Source organism: Monodon monoceros, unplaced genomic scaffold, assembly GCF_005190385.1.
Source record: "Monodon monoceros isolate NGI ecotype Baffin Bay Population unplaced genomic scaffold, NGI_Narwhal_1 Super_Scaffold_20, whole genome shotgun sequence".
Classification (NCBI taxonomy): Eukaryota; Metazoa; Chordata; class Mammalia; order Artiodactyla; family Monodontidae; genus Monodon; species Monodon monoceros.
Window position 1 is genome coordinate 56,521,147 of NW_021703777.1, and position 18,823 is coordinate 56,539,969.

Consider the following 18,823-nt stretch of genomic DNA (forward strand, 5'->3'; position numbering starts at 1 on the left):
AACTTTGTTTCCTGGACAAAATAAATAAATGCATCTAATAAAAACATCATACTGTAAATAAGAATTTAGGGGGAAAAGTTTCTTTGAAGACAGAACTTCACTATACTTATTTTCAGGCAGATCAAGTCACCTCAATAGTCAATAAATGATCTTATTCAGCAAAGACAACACACTGATCTTTATAATTTTGCCATAAGATTTCAATACAATGAAAAGTAGGGATAGTTTAGTGTATCAAAGTAAGGTAGACTAAAGAAAAGAAAAAGAAAAATCACTTACTTGATATTATCAAGACAGCCCGATTCAGGTTTCAGAATGGCAGTGTGATGAAACATTTTATATAAAGCAATCCCAAGGAAGATTACATTAAGCTGGAATGTAAAAGGTACTGTTATAGCATAACTGGAGTAGAAAAAAAGTAAGTGTATTCTCTATGACAGATGAGTTGTTCTGGGAAATTAGCTCTCCTACACTTATAAAGGAATTGGATCATAGATGACTGCCTAGTATTTTAGTAAAAGCAAGAGGCCAGTTTGGGAACTCGGGATACCAATGAGTTACAAAGCACTGCTATGCCAAATACACACACATACAAAATCAGCAGCAGTTGGAATGATGATATGGGAACTGCAAGACAAAGCCAAGTCAAGTATATATATATATTTTTTTCAAGTATATATTTTTTAAAAAGACAGTAATTATTCCAGGTATGTTACTATAACTACCCTTTAAACATGGCCCTTGATTTACTGTTCAAGTGCTACATTACAAAACATAAATACAAAAATCATAATATTTTTGAATAGGTAGGTCAAAAGGATTATAAAATGCTGGTTAAATTTTGATGCTACAACAAATTAGGATTAAAGTAGAGGGAACCCCCACTGACATTGTTATATCACTGGACCAAGAGAGAACATATGATTTGAAACAAAACAAAATAAAAGCTCCAGTGTACATTTCAAATATCACACATATGTAAACTGTATAGAAAACCACATGTTGAATTGCCCTTGTCACCTGCTTCGTTTATATATTCCAGAACTTGGGGCTATTTTGTATTTTAAAATGGTAAGTATATAAATAATATACTACAATAGTATCTCAATTAGGATAAATAATGCATATTTGAAATCAAGATATTATGCATTTAAAAATAAAAAAAAGAAAATATGATTCCAGAATGTTTACCTAACTTACTTATCATTCTCAAGTGAAATCCTCTTAAACTTTAAAGCTTTTGAGATTTATATAAAAACAAAACTGGAAGGAACAGGAAGGTTATTTTGCCACATTTCCAATTTCTGTTTCCATTCATAATTCAAATTATCCAAATGAAAAACAAAGAAAATGTACTATTTGTCAAACAAAGTCATCACTGTTTAAAACCTATAAAACCAAATGGATTATGCTAGATCAGGCCCCTGAGGAGCCACAGTACTGCATAAGCTCTTGCAAATGCATGTTTTCTTCTCCCAGGAGTTTTGATTAAGTATTTTACAATATAAAAGTAGACTATAATGAGTGTCTAATTGCTTGAGTTATATAGGGTCAAAAAAGTACAGGCTTTCCCAAAATTACTCTATGTAAATTAAAGATAGACAGCACAAAGATAGTGAAAGTTTTATTTCTTGACCTGGGAAACACATAGTTAATTAGGAGTTCTTACCATAATAATCAAGGTCGCTGGTCCTATAAAACTCCAAATGAAGTAGGTGTCAAGTCGGAGCCAACATCTGCAATGAAACACAAGGAAGAGAAGGCATTCAAGGACTGGATATGGGACATACATCAAGAGTGAGCGAGTGACAGAGAAGAATGTGAGCTGCAAAGCATTCCACTGGGAGACAGGAAATATTACATTGCTTGTTCATTTAAATGCTGAATTATGTGCCCAATTTCTGACAGCACTATTGATGGAGTAAGATAATCACCCCTAGAGGAAGCAGGAAAAAAATGGCACTGGGCCTATTTGCTAGGGCCTTTTGTGTCTGTCATAGAAACCTTAAAAAAAAGAAAACGAAAGAAAGAAAAAGCCATACACATAGCCATTAAATCGAGTAGCTTTAAGCTATCTTTTTCTCTCCAATTATGGTGCTACATAACCTGTCTATCAACTGTCAGGTAAAGTGACATTTTCCTGTCAAGAAGATCTGAGGAAATTCAGGACAAAGAAGAAATAAATTTGGTATCAGAAAACTGAAGTTTAATTAGGTTGGGCAGCCAACCTTTGAGAGTTCTTAAGTCTTAAAAAGTGCATTGTTACTGCTAGTGCTTCTGGGGTTGCAAATTATCCTTAGCATCCCACGAAGTTGATTCATGATCCCAAAGTAAATTATTAATCACTTAATTTCAGTTACATTTAATACTCCCTCAATTCTTAAAGCCTCTGGGAGATTACATTTTCATTCTTCAGGATGACAGGGAGACAAAATGCAAGTGACTAGTTATGAGAAAGATTAATGTAAATTTTGAACAAATTACATTTGATGTTAAAAATCATATCTTGAATTATTTGCCATTTGGCTATATTTGAGGCATAATTAAAAAAGAAAATATCTCCAGTGGAAAACAGTCGAGTGCTTTGCTAAGTGGTCTAAAAGAGCAAATCCAAAGTATGTAAATATTTCTGATTATTATGTAACTGTTACTTAAACCTCAGCAATAATGGAATACCAGAAAAGCTATGTAGAAAGAACTTTATATATGTCAATACAGGAATAAATAAATAAAATGTTCCCTATTCATATGATGAAATGTTATAAAATAGTCAAGAGGGAGGAAGTAGATCTTTATATGTCAATAGAATAGACCAGAGTAACAAAGTTTAGTGAAAAAGTAAAGTGAAGTATCTATACATCTTGGAACTATAATACACAGATACATATATGAATGCAATTTTTTTAATGAAATGGGAAAAATCATCAAACTCAGATTAGTGATTGCCTCTCATATGTGAGTACAGAGGACCAGAAGCAGATGAAAGAGGCTTTAGCCATGTGCTTTATTTTAGTAATTACTGAAAGCTATGTGCCAAAATACTAATAGTTTTAACATTTGAGTGATAGAGGCAGTGATGTTTATTATGTTTTTTTTTTTTACTTTTATGTAACTTGAATTTTTTTGGAAAAGGTTAGAAGCTAGATTTTTAAGTAAAGAAATAACCAAATGCACTGAAAAAAAGTGATTTCAAAACAAGAAAATCTGGCCTTATTCTATTAAGTTAAATATATGTAAACTAATTTCAACTGGAGTATAATATTTGCAGTCCAAAAAGAAACTGACTACAAGTTCATATTTTTTACATAGACATATAATTTCTCTTTATTCAAAATAAACATAATAATCCAATTTGAAAAAATGTTATTAGGGAAGCAATCAATACTTAAACTATTAGCCATTAGTTTGTTTGAGTAATTGGTTATCTTTTTGTTGTGCTGCTGTTCAAAAAATTTGGTCATGGAAAATAAGAGTGTGGTATTGCCAATAAGGAGAAACAAACCAGAGAACACAAAGGTTGAAATATGAACATTGTCTTCATTCTGACCAGAGGCTAGTTTGTTACCGCCCTGATAACAAAGGAGTGTGTGTGTGTTGCGGGGAGACCAGAGAAGGGGAAATATTTGTGGGTCTCTCTGGGTCCTCAACAAAGACCACATTTTCCCTCAAGATAAGGACAATAAAGGACAAATCATGGACATATTCCCTAATTAAAACATACAAAAGCATACACATACACACAAACACATACACCAGAGTCCAAGAATGTTGCTGAAATTGTAACAGCATGATATACTAATAATACATTTAAGAATGACTGTTAATAGTACAGCCCCTGTTCTTCTGTAGGTCAGATGAGTTTTAGAGAGCTAATGTGAGAACCAAAACACATTTTCAGCAAGCTGTTTTCAAAGGAAAATGTATTTCAAGAATTTATGAAAACTGTTATTCTACAGGTTAATGGCTTCTTAGACAAACAATTTTAACTACAATATTACAGAATGTCTTGGATAAAGTAGAGAATTTTAAAAATTTACATAATTTCACCAAATGTGTTGTTAAAATAAAATAATGTCATTAAATTTTAGCCTTACAAAACTTTTATACTTTTCGAAAAAGGTCTTTGTTTTGCAAATGCTTTATTTGGAAATAAATGTGCTTTTGGCATAGTGATCTCTAAATGTAGAAGTGAAATTACTTTAGAAGTTATTTTTTCTGTAAGAAAATTCTTCAATATCTATTTGGTACAACAGATTTCAATTCTCTGAGGAACTGAACAGTGAAAGAGGCGATATGAAACACTTAACATGTATTAAATAAATCCTCTCTCCTTGATGGCTGCCTGGGCTTGACTACCTTCTGGACCACAGTGTGGCAAGAATCCCTTTTCTAATTCAATTGCCATATGGCCATACCTGCTGTTTTTGGCCGCATGCTGGCTTTCTCAAAACTTTCTGTATTTCCTCTTTCCCATTAACTACCTTAAAAGTTTGTGTGATTTGTGCCCTGAGTTTCCTGTGCCAGTGTTGAAAGAATTCACCCTGGCTTTAAGGTGAGGGAGAGTACAGATCAGAAACCATGGGGAATTGTTTCCAGCATCCCCCGTGGATACCAAAATCCATGGATGCTCAAGTGCCTTACAGCTGGCCCTCCATATCCATTCACGCTGAATGCATGGATCCGGAGGGCCGACTGTATTATGTGTGTGTTTTTACATGCCTGGGCACATACATCCTACCTCATAGTATTCTCTAAGTCTAGGCCATTCAATGTCACTTAGATACAATGCAAAACCACTGATTAAGGGGAAACAAATGCTATAAAGAAACAGCTTATTGTACTAAACATAATAAAGTCCAACTTGCAAATGGCCAGATAGACCTGCCATTGAAAAATACAATTTACCTGAAAATTGCCTTTATCCACTAAGCATCATTTAATTTGTGAAATCATTAATTTTAATAGGCTACTTTTGTTTAATTTTTAAGATATATCAATTCTTTTTTTAAATGAACTTCTGTCATATACATAAAATCTATAAATTATGTTTATATCAGTACTGTAATAAAAGAGATAACCCGCTGTTGAAAGAGCAAATGCATTCTGATGACACCACATGCTTATTTGAATCAAGACTGAAAAATCTTACAAGACCAGATACATTCTGGAATTCAAAGGAGAACTTGTCACATACCATAAACCTTTACTTTCTCTCCCATTTACCTATACAAAGATGTCACTGAAATTCTTTTTGTAGCAATTTTTTAAAAATTATAAAATCAGCATATATTGCCATATATTTGATAAAGTCTTACTACATTAATTCAGGTTTATTGGTTTAATGCTCTAAACAACTGATACTAATCTGCATGGATAAATTATTATGCTCTTCCAGAATTATTTTCTTCCAAAATATAAGAAACATCACTGCAAATTAAATAATAATAAAGGTGTTGAAATCTGGATCAGTCTCCTGTAAAAATGTTAATTACCAATTAAGCAAGTACTACCTTTAGGTTTACTCAGAAAACAGAAAAATAAAACAATGAAATAAATTAATTTCTCAAAACAGGACAACAGAAAACCATACTTCTAAAGCTAATTCTCTTCTCCTACTAAAATACTCCTCACCATTTTTCTATCATCAGTCATTTTAAAAAGGCATGGCTCTATATTCTAAAAAGTGGTAAGACCAATTGCCCAACATATATAAATGTCACCTAAAACATATGTTTTATAATGTTTTTAGGTACCAGTAACACCACCAGAGTGTAGTTCCTTATTCAAAGTTAGCTTAACATTGTTCCATTAAGATGCCTTGGGATATTGTATTTTTTTGCCTGTTCACTCTTATCAAAGCGGACATCTGACCATTAACCAATTCTTTGAAGTAATGTAAATTAACAATGATATTTGCTTCATTTTCTACAGGACCTAAATCACAGACTAAACTATCCTTGTTGAGTATTAAATGTAACCAGTAAACAATCTTTGTGACTGATAGACCATGAAATTTATAGGGTTTAATTATATCAGGTTGTTTATGAGAGTTTGTAAACTACACATTCTTCCTTTCTCTGTAGCATATGCAGATCTTTCTATATTTGTACTACAAATATCTGGCAAGATTGAGAGAAAAAAGAAGGAACGAAGAGAATTGGGGCAAGAAAGAAGGAAGAGAAGAGGAAAAGGGACAGATACACACTTCAAGCATAATAACTCTACTCTAGTTCTAAGCTTACTGCATAATACATCTGTTAAGGGTTTTAAAATGACATTTGTATCACAGCACACTCATGCATCTAATATTGAAATACTTTGTGAGCAAGTGCATGAACTGGAAAAAAGATTGGCAGAGTAATGCAGGAATGGAGTGTGATCACTGGTACTCAAGACTGGCATTTGTGGTTCAGCTACAATTTTGAATTTTAGAACACAAAACTAGATCTCATACATCAAATATAGGTTAGGTTGTCTTCATGCAGCCAATATGTTTTTTTTTTCTTTTTGGCCGTGCCACATGGCTTGCGGGATCTTAGTTCATTGACCACGGATTGGACCTGGGCCCTCAGCAGCATGGAGTCCTAACCACTGGACCACCAGGGAATTCCCCCCAGTATGTTTTTAAAAAAATAAGTGTTTCATTATTTCTTCAGCAAAATACATCCTATAAGTTTATGGTGGACTACAAAGGTAAGAAAAGTGCTGTGTTATAATTTATTAATATTAAATGTTGGAATAATTCCCATGGTCCCATGTTGCTTGAAATAATAGGATGCAGTAGCATAAGAATTGTAATCACTACTCTTATAAATGGATGCTTTTAATATAATTTATTTTATAATTAAAACAATGTTGCTAATCATAAAGTTTGTATTCCTTCATTTTCATCAGCTAAATAATAGTACCAGTAATAATAATAGTTATAATTTAATAAATGCTTACACATGCCAAACATTTTACATGCATGTATACTTAAATATATATACATATATATGCACACACATACATATACATATGTATTTACTCATACACACACAGTTTAAGATATTGCAGTAGTTTTACAAGGTACTTATATAATAACCGCCATGTTACAGATTAGAAAGTCAAACTGACTTGCCCACAGCCACATGGCTAATAATTAGTTGAGCCTGAATTTTGTTCTAGTCTACCTGACTCCAAAGTCTCTGAACCTAATATGTGTTTCTCAAAAAGAATGAACATACAAGTTATAAAATAAATAAAAGCTATAGTTTTGTTGACAATGATAAATTCTCAATGAGTAGATGAGAAATTTATATGCTGTACATAAAGCACAGATTGTTGAAATATGTCCCAAGTAAAAATATTAGATCTTTCCAAATATAAGGTGATCTCTTGATAAGTTAGTAAAAATTTTAGTATTTTTAAACAGCTTTATTGCAGTATAATTTATATACTCTGAATCATCCATTTAAAGTATATAATTCAATGCTTTTAGTATATTTAAAAGTTGGGAAATGATCACTGTAATCTAATTTTAGAATATTTTCATGACACCAGAATGAAAACTTGTACCTATCTACAGCCACCTTCCATTGTCTCTACCAAATTCACTCCCTTGGTATGGTAATGGCTTCCCTACCCTCTCCCCAGTCCTAGTAACCACTATACTTTTTGTCTCTAAGAATTTGTCTATTCTAGACATTTAGTACAAATGGGATCATACATGTGTAGTCTTTTGTGACTGGATTATTTCATTTAACATAATGTTTTTAAATTGTGTTCATTTTGTAGCATGTATCAATACTTCATTTTTATTTCCAAGTAATATTCTATCATACGGATATAGCACATTTTGTTTATCTTCTCTTCAACTGATGGATATGGGGGTTTCCACTTTTTTGGCTAATATGAATATTGTTGCTATGAATATTCATGTGAAAGTTTTTGAATGAGCCTATGTTTTCATTTTTTCTTGGGTAAATCCCTAGGAGTGGAATTGCTAGGTCATTTGATATCTAATGTTAGCATTTTGAAGATCTGTCAAACTCTTTTCCAAAGTAGTTAGCTGCGCCATTTTACATTGTCACCAGAAATATATGAGGATTCTGATTTTTCCACATCCTCACCAATATGTGTCATTAGCTGTCTTTTTGATTGTAACGTTCTAGAGGGTGAAATTATGATAAAAGGTAATCTCTAGATGTGGAAGTTATTATATATACTTCTTTGGTTCCAGTAAGAACTTAAGTTCCATATTTGACTTCAATTATATTTTCTAAATAACAGGACAGCAGTCCTGATGTTCTCTTATATAGGCTCTGGAATGGATAACTACTTAACCAAAAAAATTATGCTCAACCCCAAATTCTTATATACGGTGATAATCTTATGCCAGTCATAGGGTTCCTGGGTGATGAAATGATGATACAATGAGCCCTCAGTCTCTGATATACATACACATAAAATATGCTCTTGGCTTTAACAACAGAACATATAACATACAGAGCATTCCCCATACACATATTGAATGACTATCTTGATATATGTCAATGATAAATACTTCTTAATTATCTGTACTATTTCTCACTGGCCAACCTAAAGTCAAACGTGCCTGGTGATAAATATTTAGTAAGGTAAATGCTTCATGTCAACACAATGTTACAAGTAGGAATATCTTACATATAATAACATGCTTAGAGAAATATTTCAGATGAATATATAATGTTCTATGAGTAGGATGAGGTGCTTAGGCATTGCAAAATCTATTGAATAAAACTATACATATAACTTTCAGATACTATCAAGTTTAATGTTCCTTGGCTCGACTCCTTCTTGGATAATAATATAACCTAGTATTTTAAAAATCAATAATCACTCTTCTACCCAAATGATTATGCTGGTTAGAGAATGAAGTGGCAATAAAGAAATTGGGGGACTTTTAACTAGCAGAAGAGAGACTACTCCTTTAGGAGCTGTTGTTAAGCTAGTGAGCTACGAAGACAAATCTAAGACTTAACAGATGATTTATAATAACTTTCAGATCATAAAATTGATTTCAATTATTTTTAAAAGCTCAGTTATGCTTTTAGAACTCAAGGATGTTCTTTCTGGTCCATTATAAATGTTCATGACCTGATCAACATCTTTCAGAAAACTTTTACCAATTTTTGAGCTCACATTTTAATTTCTGGGTTATTCTCTGAGCTTTACTCCTTCCCAGCACCCTCCCTTCTCCTCTTCTTGGAAACTACTTCCAGTCCTTTTCCAATCTACCCATGACTTTAACCACTGCTTTTTCTGTCATAAAGTTAGATTTCAAGGAAAGTGCTATAAACTATAAATGCAATTTTTTCCCTTTGAATAAAAATTAACTGTTCAAACAGTTTGCATTTTTGGAGGTAATACTGCGGTAATTAAAGTTTACATGAACTAATTAGTTTCAGGTCATAATATCAAAGTACTTAGCACAGAATTTCCGTATCAATTGTGTTTGAATTATTAAGTCAATGCCAGCCTTTATTTTTTGACAGTATCATATTGGACAGCTTCACCAAAGTCAAATGCTCTCCCTTTGAGCTATAACCCCATGGAAGGCTTCACTGAATGTTCATATGAATAACAGTATAAGAGACTAATGGTAGATAGAAAAACAGAGAGAAAATGGAAAACACCCCATAGTCAGTGCAATTTAGACCTGTGGGCCACTAGCTGAATTTCTTTTTTTTTAATGACTGTATTGGACCTTTAATCTGATTTTTTAAGTGTCTGATAATTGTGACTAAATGTAATTCTAAGTAAATTATCTCGAGAATAATGTCAATACAGATAAAAAGATTTCATTAAATAACATCAGAAAATAATGAGATTCTCTTATAAATATTGCAAATTGATGGCAAACTAAGCAACTTCTCAAAATCAAATTATGTATGCTTTATGTGTGAGTATGTGTTTTCTACATAATAATCAATTCAACAGCCCTAATAACATTTCATAGAAAAACACATCATAATCCTTCAGCCAAATGGAATATGATAGTTACCTCTATCTGTATCAAAATAACATTTATTTAACCTACAAAAACAATTCTGTCTCTAATTTTATCTCCTACCATTGATACGATTCTCTACTTTTTAGAAATGTAAGTTATTATTATTATTAAAGGTTTCAGAAATAAAACCTCATTGTTATTATAATAAAATACATTAAGAGGAGAGAAAAGAAAGAGAAATTTGTTATTTGGATTAGTGTAATATGTATTCAATGGTTTTAGTCTCAATGTAATCCAAGTGGTTGAGACTAAGAAGTAAAAATTTAGTAATAACAAAATTCCAAAAATAAGTAAAATAGACTTCCGAGAAATAAAAATTTACTGTATTAAGCTTAATAAGAATTTACAGAAAATGAGTGATAATATGTCTCTGAATTCTGGCTAATTCCAGTTTATTTATGACTGTAGACTTTACGTATTTGTACTTAAAAAAATCAATGTAGCACATAAGAAGGTAACACTGGCAAAAACAAGCAAACAAACCAAAAACCCCCAAATGTGATGAGCAGGAAGTAGGAAATGCCACTTGAAATAAAAGAAATAAACAATAGTAACAGAAACCAGAAAACAAAAACAGATTTAATAATAAGGAACAAAATACATAATTCTATATGCAGAAATCCTTCCAGTGTATAAAAATTCATCGCTTATATTTTTATTTGAGACAATATCTTGATTAAACTCCTGACAGAAACATGATCTCTTCATTTCAGCTTATCAAGTAAATACAAATGACTGAATAATGTTTCTTTTTCAACACCTGCTTCCTCAATGGGCAAAACAGCACTGTATAGATGTTGAGTTGGATGAATTCCCAAAGGAAGAAGTTAAATCTTTTTTCCATGTATTTTGAAGTTTTGTCTCTCTGGACAGTTTACTGAAAATGCACAAATGAGACACTAAATGCTCTATGTCCACCTGTGAAAGAATTTTAGTGTAATTTTCCCTATCCTTTTCTATCCCTCTTTCATTTACCATTTATTTTATCTGTATCTGTTTTGCTTCTCTTTGTGTTGGGAAAAATCATAATGGTGAAACTGAACTATTATTAAGGCTTGTTTTAAATCAATGCCTGGGAAAAAAATTAGCCTCTATTCTCACAAAGTGATAATGTCAGTAAATGAGATCTTCCAGTTATGGTGCAGGAAATTAAAGCAATGATGGCCAAAACTTTAAAAAAAATCACAAGAGACTACATAGTATTGATTCTAAGAAAAGACAGATTCCTGCTATCCAGAAAATGACCTCTCTTTCAAAATAAATGACTAAAACATAAAGCAAACAAGTTGTCAGTTCAGTAATAGGAAAATGTGCAAATATCTAAAGAGAAAAAACAACAGGAAACAAAAATAAAGCAAGTCAAGAACTGCAAGAGAGCAAAATTGAACTATATAAGGACAATATTTATAGTATAGGTCACAAATAACAATATCAGTCAATTTAATACATTAGAGAGAAAATGCATTAATTAAAATGTAAAATCCTATGATCTAAGGGCAGTAACTGCTAATGGGCTTCTTTTAGAGGGGATAAAAATATTCTAAAATTAGATAGTGGTGATGGATGCCTAAATTGAATGTACTAAAAACAACTGAATTGTATTCTTTAAAAGAGTGAATTTTATGGTATGCAAATTATATCAATAAAGGTGTTTTTTATTAAATTCTATGATCTAATCCCCCTCCCCTAAAATGTCTTTAGGAGCAAATACAGGCAATATTTTTACCTAATCCTAATCTGGTCCATGATTGCCACTGGGATACACAAAATGACCTCAGATTCCACCACAATTCACAAATGTTAGATTAAAAACTAATTACTATTAGTTACATTTAGACAAATTGTTTTATGTAGCTTGTCACTGTACTCAAGAAAAAAAATTAAACAGAAGCAATGTGGTCTTTTTTTTTTTTTTTTTTTTTTTTTGCGGTACGCGGACCTCTCACTGTTGTGGTCTCTCCCGTTGCGGAGCACAGGGTCCGGACGCGCAGGCTCAGTGGCCATGGCTCACAGGCCCAGCCGTTCCGCGACATGTGGGATCTTCCTGGACCAGAGCACGAACCCGTGTCCCCTGCATCAGCAGGCGGACTCTCAACCACTGCGCCACCAGGAAAGCCCGAGATGGTCTTCTTTTAATCGTATTGTTGGTGCTTCTACACCAACGTATATTCTATTTTAACTATGCTCCCTATAACTCTGGAGTCCTCTTTTGGTTCCCTCCTTCTGAATCTTCTCTTCTGGAAAACGAGCTGCTTTATTGCCAGCATATTCAGGCTGCTGACTGCTGGTGAAAAGTCATGAAATTTGGCTTACTAACTTCTGTACAATTGATGTTGTCTAACCTCATCTGAGCCTACACTACTGCTTGGAAATCGTTTTATTAATGTCTAATTGGCTCCTTAACACATTTTCCATAGTGCTCATTTCAGGGCTTTTCAAATCTGTCCTCTCAGTGTGACCTCACCTATTCACTCAAAAATCAGCATCTCCTATTTGATGGAAAAATTCCTCCACTTCCAAATTTATCTTTTCTGTTATTTCCTTCATACCTCAGAAGACAGGGGTCATCTGACTGTTTCAAAAACATCCTAGTTTTAGTGGAAATAAGCCTGACTTATTTCATCACATGTCTGCCACCATCTAGCTCCATCACCATGGACAAGGCAATTAATTTATCTGGTTCTTGATTTTTTTTCATCTATAAAAATAATGCCTTGGGGCTTCCCTGGTGGTGCAGTGGTTGAGAGTCCGCCTGCCGATGCAGGGGACACGGGTTCGTGCCCCGGTCCGGGAAGATCCCACATGCCGTGGAGCTGCTGGGCCCGTGAGCCATGGCCGCTGAGCCTGCGCATCCGGAGCCTGTGCTCCGCAACGGGAGAGGCCACAACAGTGAGAGGCCCGGATACCGCAAAAAAAAAAAATAATAATAATAATAATACCTTGGACTAGGTGAATTCTAAGGCCACTTTCAGTACTAAATCAACATTTTTCTCATCTTATGTCTAATCTTATGTCTTTCTATCCCTCTAGGACCTTTTCTTTTCATTCAGCCTATATATATATTTAATACAAATGAGGCATAAGATACTTTCTCTCTACTAATCTCCTCTTACCAACTTGATTCTTCCCACCCTAGATATTTTGGGACTTCATTTTTAAAAATCATTCTCCATTACTGTTACCATGAATTAATATTTTCACTATTTCTCAATCAAACTTTTTCAGGCTGTAGATAACACTTGAACACTCTACTTCATTGCCACTGACTTATCTCTTCACACTTTCCAATTTGGCTTCTGCTTCCAGCACTTTGCCAAAATAGTTGTTGCAAAGGATAAATGGACAGAGAATACCACCTTGAAACTTTCTTCTCACTTTCCCCATGGTTCTCTTTTAAGGCTCTGGTCATCTCTTTTCTTTCTTTATTTTTATTCTCCCTCCTCAATCTATGTTCTAAATATGAGTATTCATCAGAGATCTATTTTGGTCTTCTCTCTAAACTTTTTCTGTTGAAACTCATTCATTCTCAGGATCCTAACTATTATATTGATGTGGATTACTGAAATATTTTTCACTGAATTTCTTTCCATAAGTATGCTGATCATCTCTATGGGTATGTTTCACCAATTTGAAGGTATGTTGAAAATAAAGTTCATCACTGTACCCCAATAGCCACCTAGGGGAAAAAAGGAAAACACAAGCTGCCCCTGCTCATATGCTCTATCTATCTTTCTGTTAATGATATAAGTTACTTTCTAGTGATTAGAATTGACATGTCAGGAAGAAGAGAAGCCATTAAAGTCAGGGACTACACTGTCCTCTGAATACACATCTTTAATACAGCTAGCTCTTCATTTGACAAATGTCTCAATGCTCTGAAAGATATTAAAAGTATCATTCTTTTATAATTACTCAAGGTTGTGATGTAGATGTTCAATCTCAGGAATATCTTTTCTCTCTTTACATCATAACAAAAGTACAACCCATGAATTGAATTATCTCCATTTGCTTCTACAGTTCTGTTGTTTATTGCTGTGAAGTGATATAAAGCCTTAGCTTCTGAGAAAATGCAAAGTTTCAATTTCAACTAGATTTTAAAAGAGGAAAGAAAGGAAAGAAAACGTAAACTCACACTTTATCTGTTCCATAACTCCTATAGTCTACTGCAGCTGACACAGCCACAATGAGCGCAGGCATCCCATAGCCGACCAGGTAAAAGTATTTCCTTCGTGAATGTTCACTCTCAAAAACCTCCACCAGCATGATATAGAGCTGCACTCCCTCCAGGAACATCCACGTGAAGGCGGCCAAGAAGAAGAAATGTAAGAGAGCAGCAAAAACGGCACAGGCAATCTAGGGAAAGGAACAAATGAGTCAGTCAGATAACTACCAAATGAAATACCAACTGCCATAAAATTAAAATAAATATTTATCAAGACTGCAATAATAAGATAGGTCTGCAAAAAAATAATTGAGATAAGATTCTTAAAATTCAGACATTAAAACCTAATTAAATATAACTTATCTGTGAAAACTCTATTTAACATTTTATTAATAATGGCTATGGATGGCAGCAGAGCATTATAATAAGAAAAAAGTATAACATATAGGGAAAAGTTCTAATAAGATCCTATTGATAATTATTACTGAGATTAGTCTAAAGGTTTTAAAATAGATCTCATGAATTTTTTTCTTGGTCATAATCCTGTGTTTATTAACATAGTAAGTTCAATGTAAGTGAAAGAGAAACACTAAAATCAAGGAGAATAAAAGCTCTTAAAATAAAAAAATATAATAATTAAAGTGTTTTATAATGAGATTATTAATTCATTATTATTTATTGTTTATTTCTTCCTTGCCTTGTTTCAGAAAGGATTTAAGATGACATTGGGAAGTTTGTACTGCATAGGTGTAAATGTAGATCTGGTTAAAATAAAGTGTTCCAGAAGTGCTTTCATTCTCTCATTTTTTGTTATTTTACTAAATGTTGGGCTATACAAGCTTGGTCACAAAAGGCAGCTAGCCCTTACTTTGGCATATTTTCTAAGGTACTATAAGTTTCAGCTGACCATATATTAACTATCTTATGTCAGTTCCTGAAATTCTCACTCCTTTGGAGGGGAGGCCTTCATTTTTTATAAGAAGTCTTAACTAAAATCTACAGTTCCTACTAGAAAAGGCAACAAATTTATAGAAATTAACTCATTAGTATGGATTCAATGATGAGTATGATCCTTGAGAAATGAGACAAAGGGCAGGTCTATTTCCTTGGATTAGAGAGATGATGATGAAGGGGAGATGAGGCAGTCAAGTGTCAAAGGGGCTAGAAAGAGAAAGTAGAGCCTGACTGCCACATAACAGGAAGGAAGAGAACACATATACAGCAATAAGAGTAAAGACAAGTTGGGCTGAGCTGCACTCAACCCAAATTTTTGATATCAATCATTGTCCTTTATGCTACATGTCAGAAGTTTTGTGCAGTATGCAACACTTGGAGAAGTTTATCATACCATATGTAACATCAAGAAGCAAAAATAAGAATAAGGTTTCTAAATGAAAAGAAATCACAGAGCATTTGAATTGCAGGTTAAAAAGAGAATGAAATGATTTCTTCTTGGGAAATAACATCGTTTTCCATTTCTTGCTTTGTAGAGTTAGAACTTCAACTATTAATTTTTGTTATCAGAAGGCTTTACGTTTTTGGAGAAAGAATGTGCACTTTGATTGCTTATTCATCTGTATGCATTTATGGGAAAAACTGTCACATTTGTATATGATAACCAGTTAAAAGTATAATCACCATAATTGTACCCTTCACAGCCATTAATCATGAATGTGTAATCACAAACATGAATCCAACTGCATTTTCATTGTAACATACTGTATACATATGGACACATACCAGAGAACAGCATTAAATGAATGAATTATTATGCCTACAAGTCTTCTAAAAAATGAAAATTTTCATTTGCAGTTTTACTCATGAGAACCAACTTGCGTTATGTGCATAAATCTTAAGTTAGTAGAAAGGGCCTCACAAAAATTACAAATGTGCATAAAGTCTGTTTACTATATTAGATATTGTCTGTTGATCATATTTTCTGTTTGGGTTTATCAAGAACAGTTGGCTAGTGCTATTCATTTTTTCCTATTTCTTTCCTTCCCTCCTTCCTTTCCTCCCTCACTCCCTCCCTCCTTCTCTCCCCATCTCTCTCCCTCCTTCCCTTCCTTTCTTGATATGGCTAAACGTGGTTAGTAGTAAAGTATAAAGTACAAAGTTAGCACTTAAAGATGTAAACAGAATTTAAGAAAATATAAAGTGTAAAACAAAATTTGGGAAGAGTATATAAATTATAAAAATGACATTGAGTTTGAACTATTTTCCAAAATAGGTCAATTAGAAAGACTCATGTTAGGAGACTTTCAAGATGGCGGAGGAGTAAGACGTGGAGATCACCTTCCTCCCCACAAATACAGCAGAAATAGATCTACATGTGGAACAACTCCTACAGAATACCTACTGAATGCTGGCAGAAGAACTCAGACTTCCCACAAGGCAAGAAACTTCCCACATACCTGGGTAGGGTAAAAGAAAAAAGAAAAAACAGAGACAAAAAAATAGGGATAGGACCTGCACCTCTGGGAGGGAGCAGTGAAGGAGGAAAAGTTTCCACACACTAGGAAGCCCCTTCGCGGGCGGAGACTGTGGGTGGTGGAGGGGGGAAGCTTCGGAGCCGTGGAGGAGAGCACAGCAACAGGGGTGCGGAGGGCAAAGCGGAGAGATTCCTGCACAGAGGATTGCTGCCGACCAGCACTCACCAGCCTGAGAGGCTTGTCTGCTCACCCGCTGCGGTGGGTGGGGGCTGGGAGCTGAGCCTCGGGCTTCGCAGGTCAGATCCCAGGGAGAGGACTGGGGTTGGCTGCATGAACAGGGCCTGAAGGGGGCTAGTGCACCACACCTAGGCTGGAGGGAGTCCGGGAAAAAGTTTGGAACTGCCTAAGAGGCAAGAGACCATTGTTTCAGGGTGCTCAAGGAGAGGGGATTCAGAGCACCACTTAAACGAGCTCCAGAGACTGTCGTGAGCTGCAGCTACCAGCAGGGATCCCAGAGATGGGCATGCAACACAAAGGCTGCTCCTGCAGCCATCAAGAAGCCTATGTGCAAGAACAGGTCACTATCCACACCTCCCCTCCCGGAAGCCACTGCCAGAGTCCCGTGAAACAGGGAAAACTTCCCCAGGAGAACACATGGCATGCCTCAGGCTGTTGCAACATCACTCCAGGCTCTGTCACCTCAGGCTCACCCCACATTCCGTACCTCTGCTCTGCCCAGCCTGAGTGAGCCAGAGCCCCCTAATCAGCTGCTCCTTTAACCCCGTCCTGTGGGTGCTAAGAACAGACGCCCTCAGGCAACTTATATGCAGAGGCGGGGCCAAATCCAAAGCTGAACCCCAGGAGCTGTGCGAACAAAGAAGAGAAAAGGAAATCTCTCCCAGCAGCCTCAGGAGAAGCAGATTAAATCTTCACAATCAACTTGATGTACCCTGCATCTGTGGAATACGTGAATAGACAACGAATCATCACAAAACTGAGGCAGTGGACTTTGGGAGCAACTGTAGACTTGGGGTTTGCTTTCTGCATCTAATTTGTTTCTGGTTTTATGTTTATCTTAGTTTAGTATTTAGAGTTTATTATTATTGGTAGATTTGTTTATTGATTTGGTTGCTTTCTTCCTTTTTTTAATATATAGATTTTTTTTTCCTTTTTCTCTTTTTGTGAGTGTGTATGTGTATGCTTCTTTGTGTGATATTGTCTGTACAGCTTTGCTTTTACCATTTGTCCTAGGGTTCCATCTGTCCGTTTTTTTGTTTATTGTTTGTTTTTCTTTTTCTTTTTTTAAGTATAGTTTTTAGTGCTTGTTATCACTGGTGGATTTGTTTTTTGGTTTGGTTGCTCTCTTCCTTCTTTCTTTCTTTTTTTTATTACCTTTTAATTTTTTTATTTTTAATAATTATTTTTATTTTAATAACGTTATTTTATTTTATTTTATTTATTTATTTCCCTCCCTTTTCTTTTGAGTCGTGTGGCTGACAGGGTCTTGGTGCTCTGGCCGGGTGTCAGACCTGTGCCTCTGAGGTGGAAGAGCTGACTTCAGCACATTGGTCCACCAGAGACTTCCCGGCTCCATGTAATATCAAAAGGCAAAAATCTCCCAGAGATCTCTATCTCAATGCTAAGACCCAGATCCACTCAACAGCCAGCAAGCTACAGTGCTGGACACTCTATGCCAAACAACTAGCAACACAACCCCACACATTAGCAGAGAGGCTGCCGAAAATCATAAGGTCACAGACACCCCAAAACACACCACCAGATGAGGTTCTGCCCATCAGAAAGACAAGATCCAGCCTCATCCACTAGGACACAGGCACTAGTCCCCTCCAACAGGAAGTCTACACAACCCACTGAACTAACCCAGCCCACTGGGGGCAGACACCAAAAATAACAGGAACTACGAACCTGCAGTCTGCACAAAGGAGACCCCAAACACATTAATTAAGCAAAATGAGGAGACAGAGAAATATGCAGCAGATAAAGAGGCAAGGTAAAAACTCACCAGACCAAACAAATGAAGAGGAAATAGGCAGTCTACTTGAAAAAGAATTCAGAGTAATGCTAGTAAAAATGATCCTAAATCTTGGAAAAAGAATGGAGAAAATACAAGAAACATTTAAGCAGGACCTAAAAGAACTAAAGGGCAAACAAACAATGATCAACAACACAATAAAT

The 18,823-nt window shown here is 34.8% G+C and overlaps 1 protein-coding gene across 4 annotated transcripts in view; it reads right to left on the bottom strand.

Annotated features, from left to right (window-relative positions):
* The window catches only part of ADGRL3 (adhesion G protein-coupled receptor L3), an 865,234-nt gene that overhangs the window by 79,494 nt on the left and 766,917 nt on the right, over window positions 1–18,823 (bottom strand). For all 4 annotated transcript variants that reach the window (XM_029235469.1, XM_029235470.1, XM_029235468.1 and 1 more), the window contains 3 exons: window positions 14,166–14,386; window positions 1,670–1,736; window positions 280–371 (listed from right to left, as the gene is read on the bottom strand). In XM_029235469.1, coding sequence (XP_029091302.1) covers window positions 280–371; window positions 1,670–1,736; window positions 14,166–14,386 — 380 coding nt within the window. The remainder of the gene's footprint in view (window positions 1–279; window positions 372–1,669; window positions 1,737–14,165; window positions 14,387–18,823) is intronic.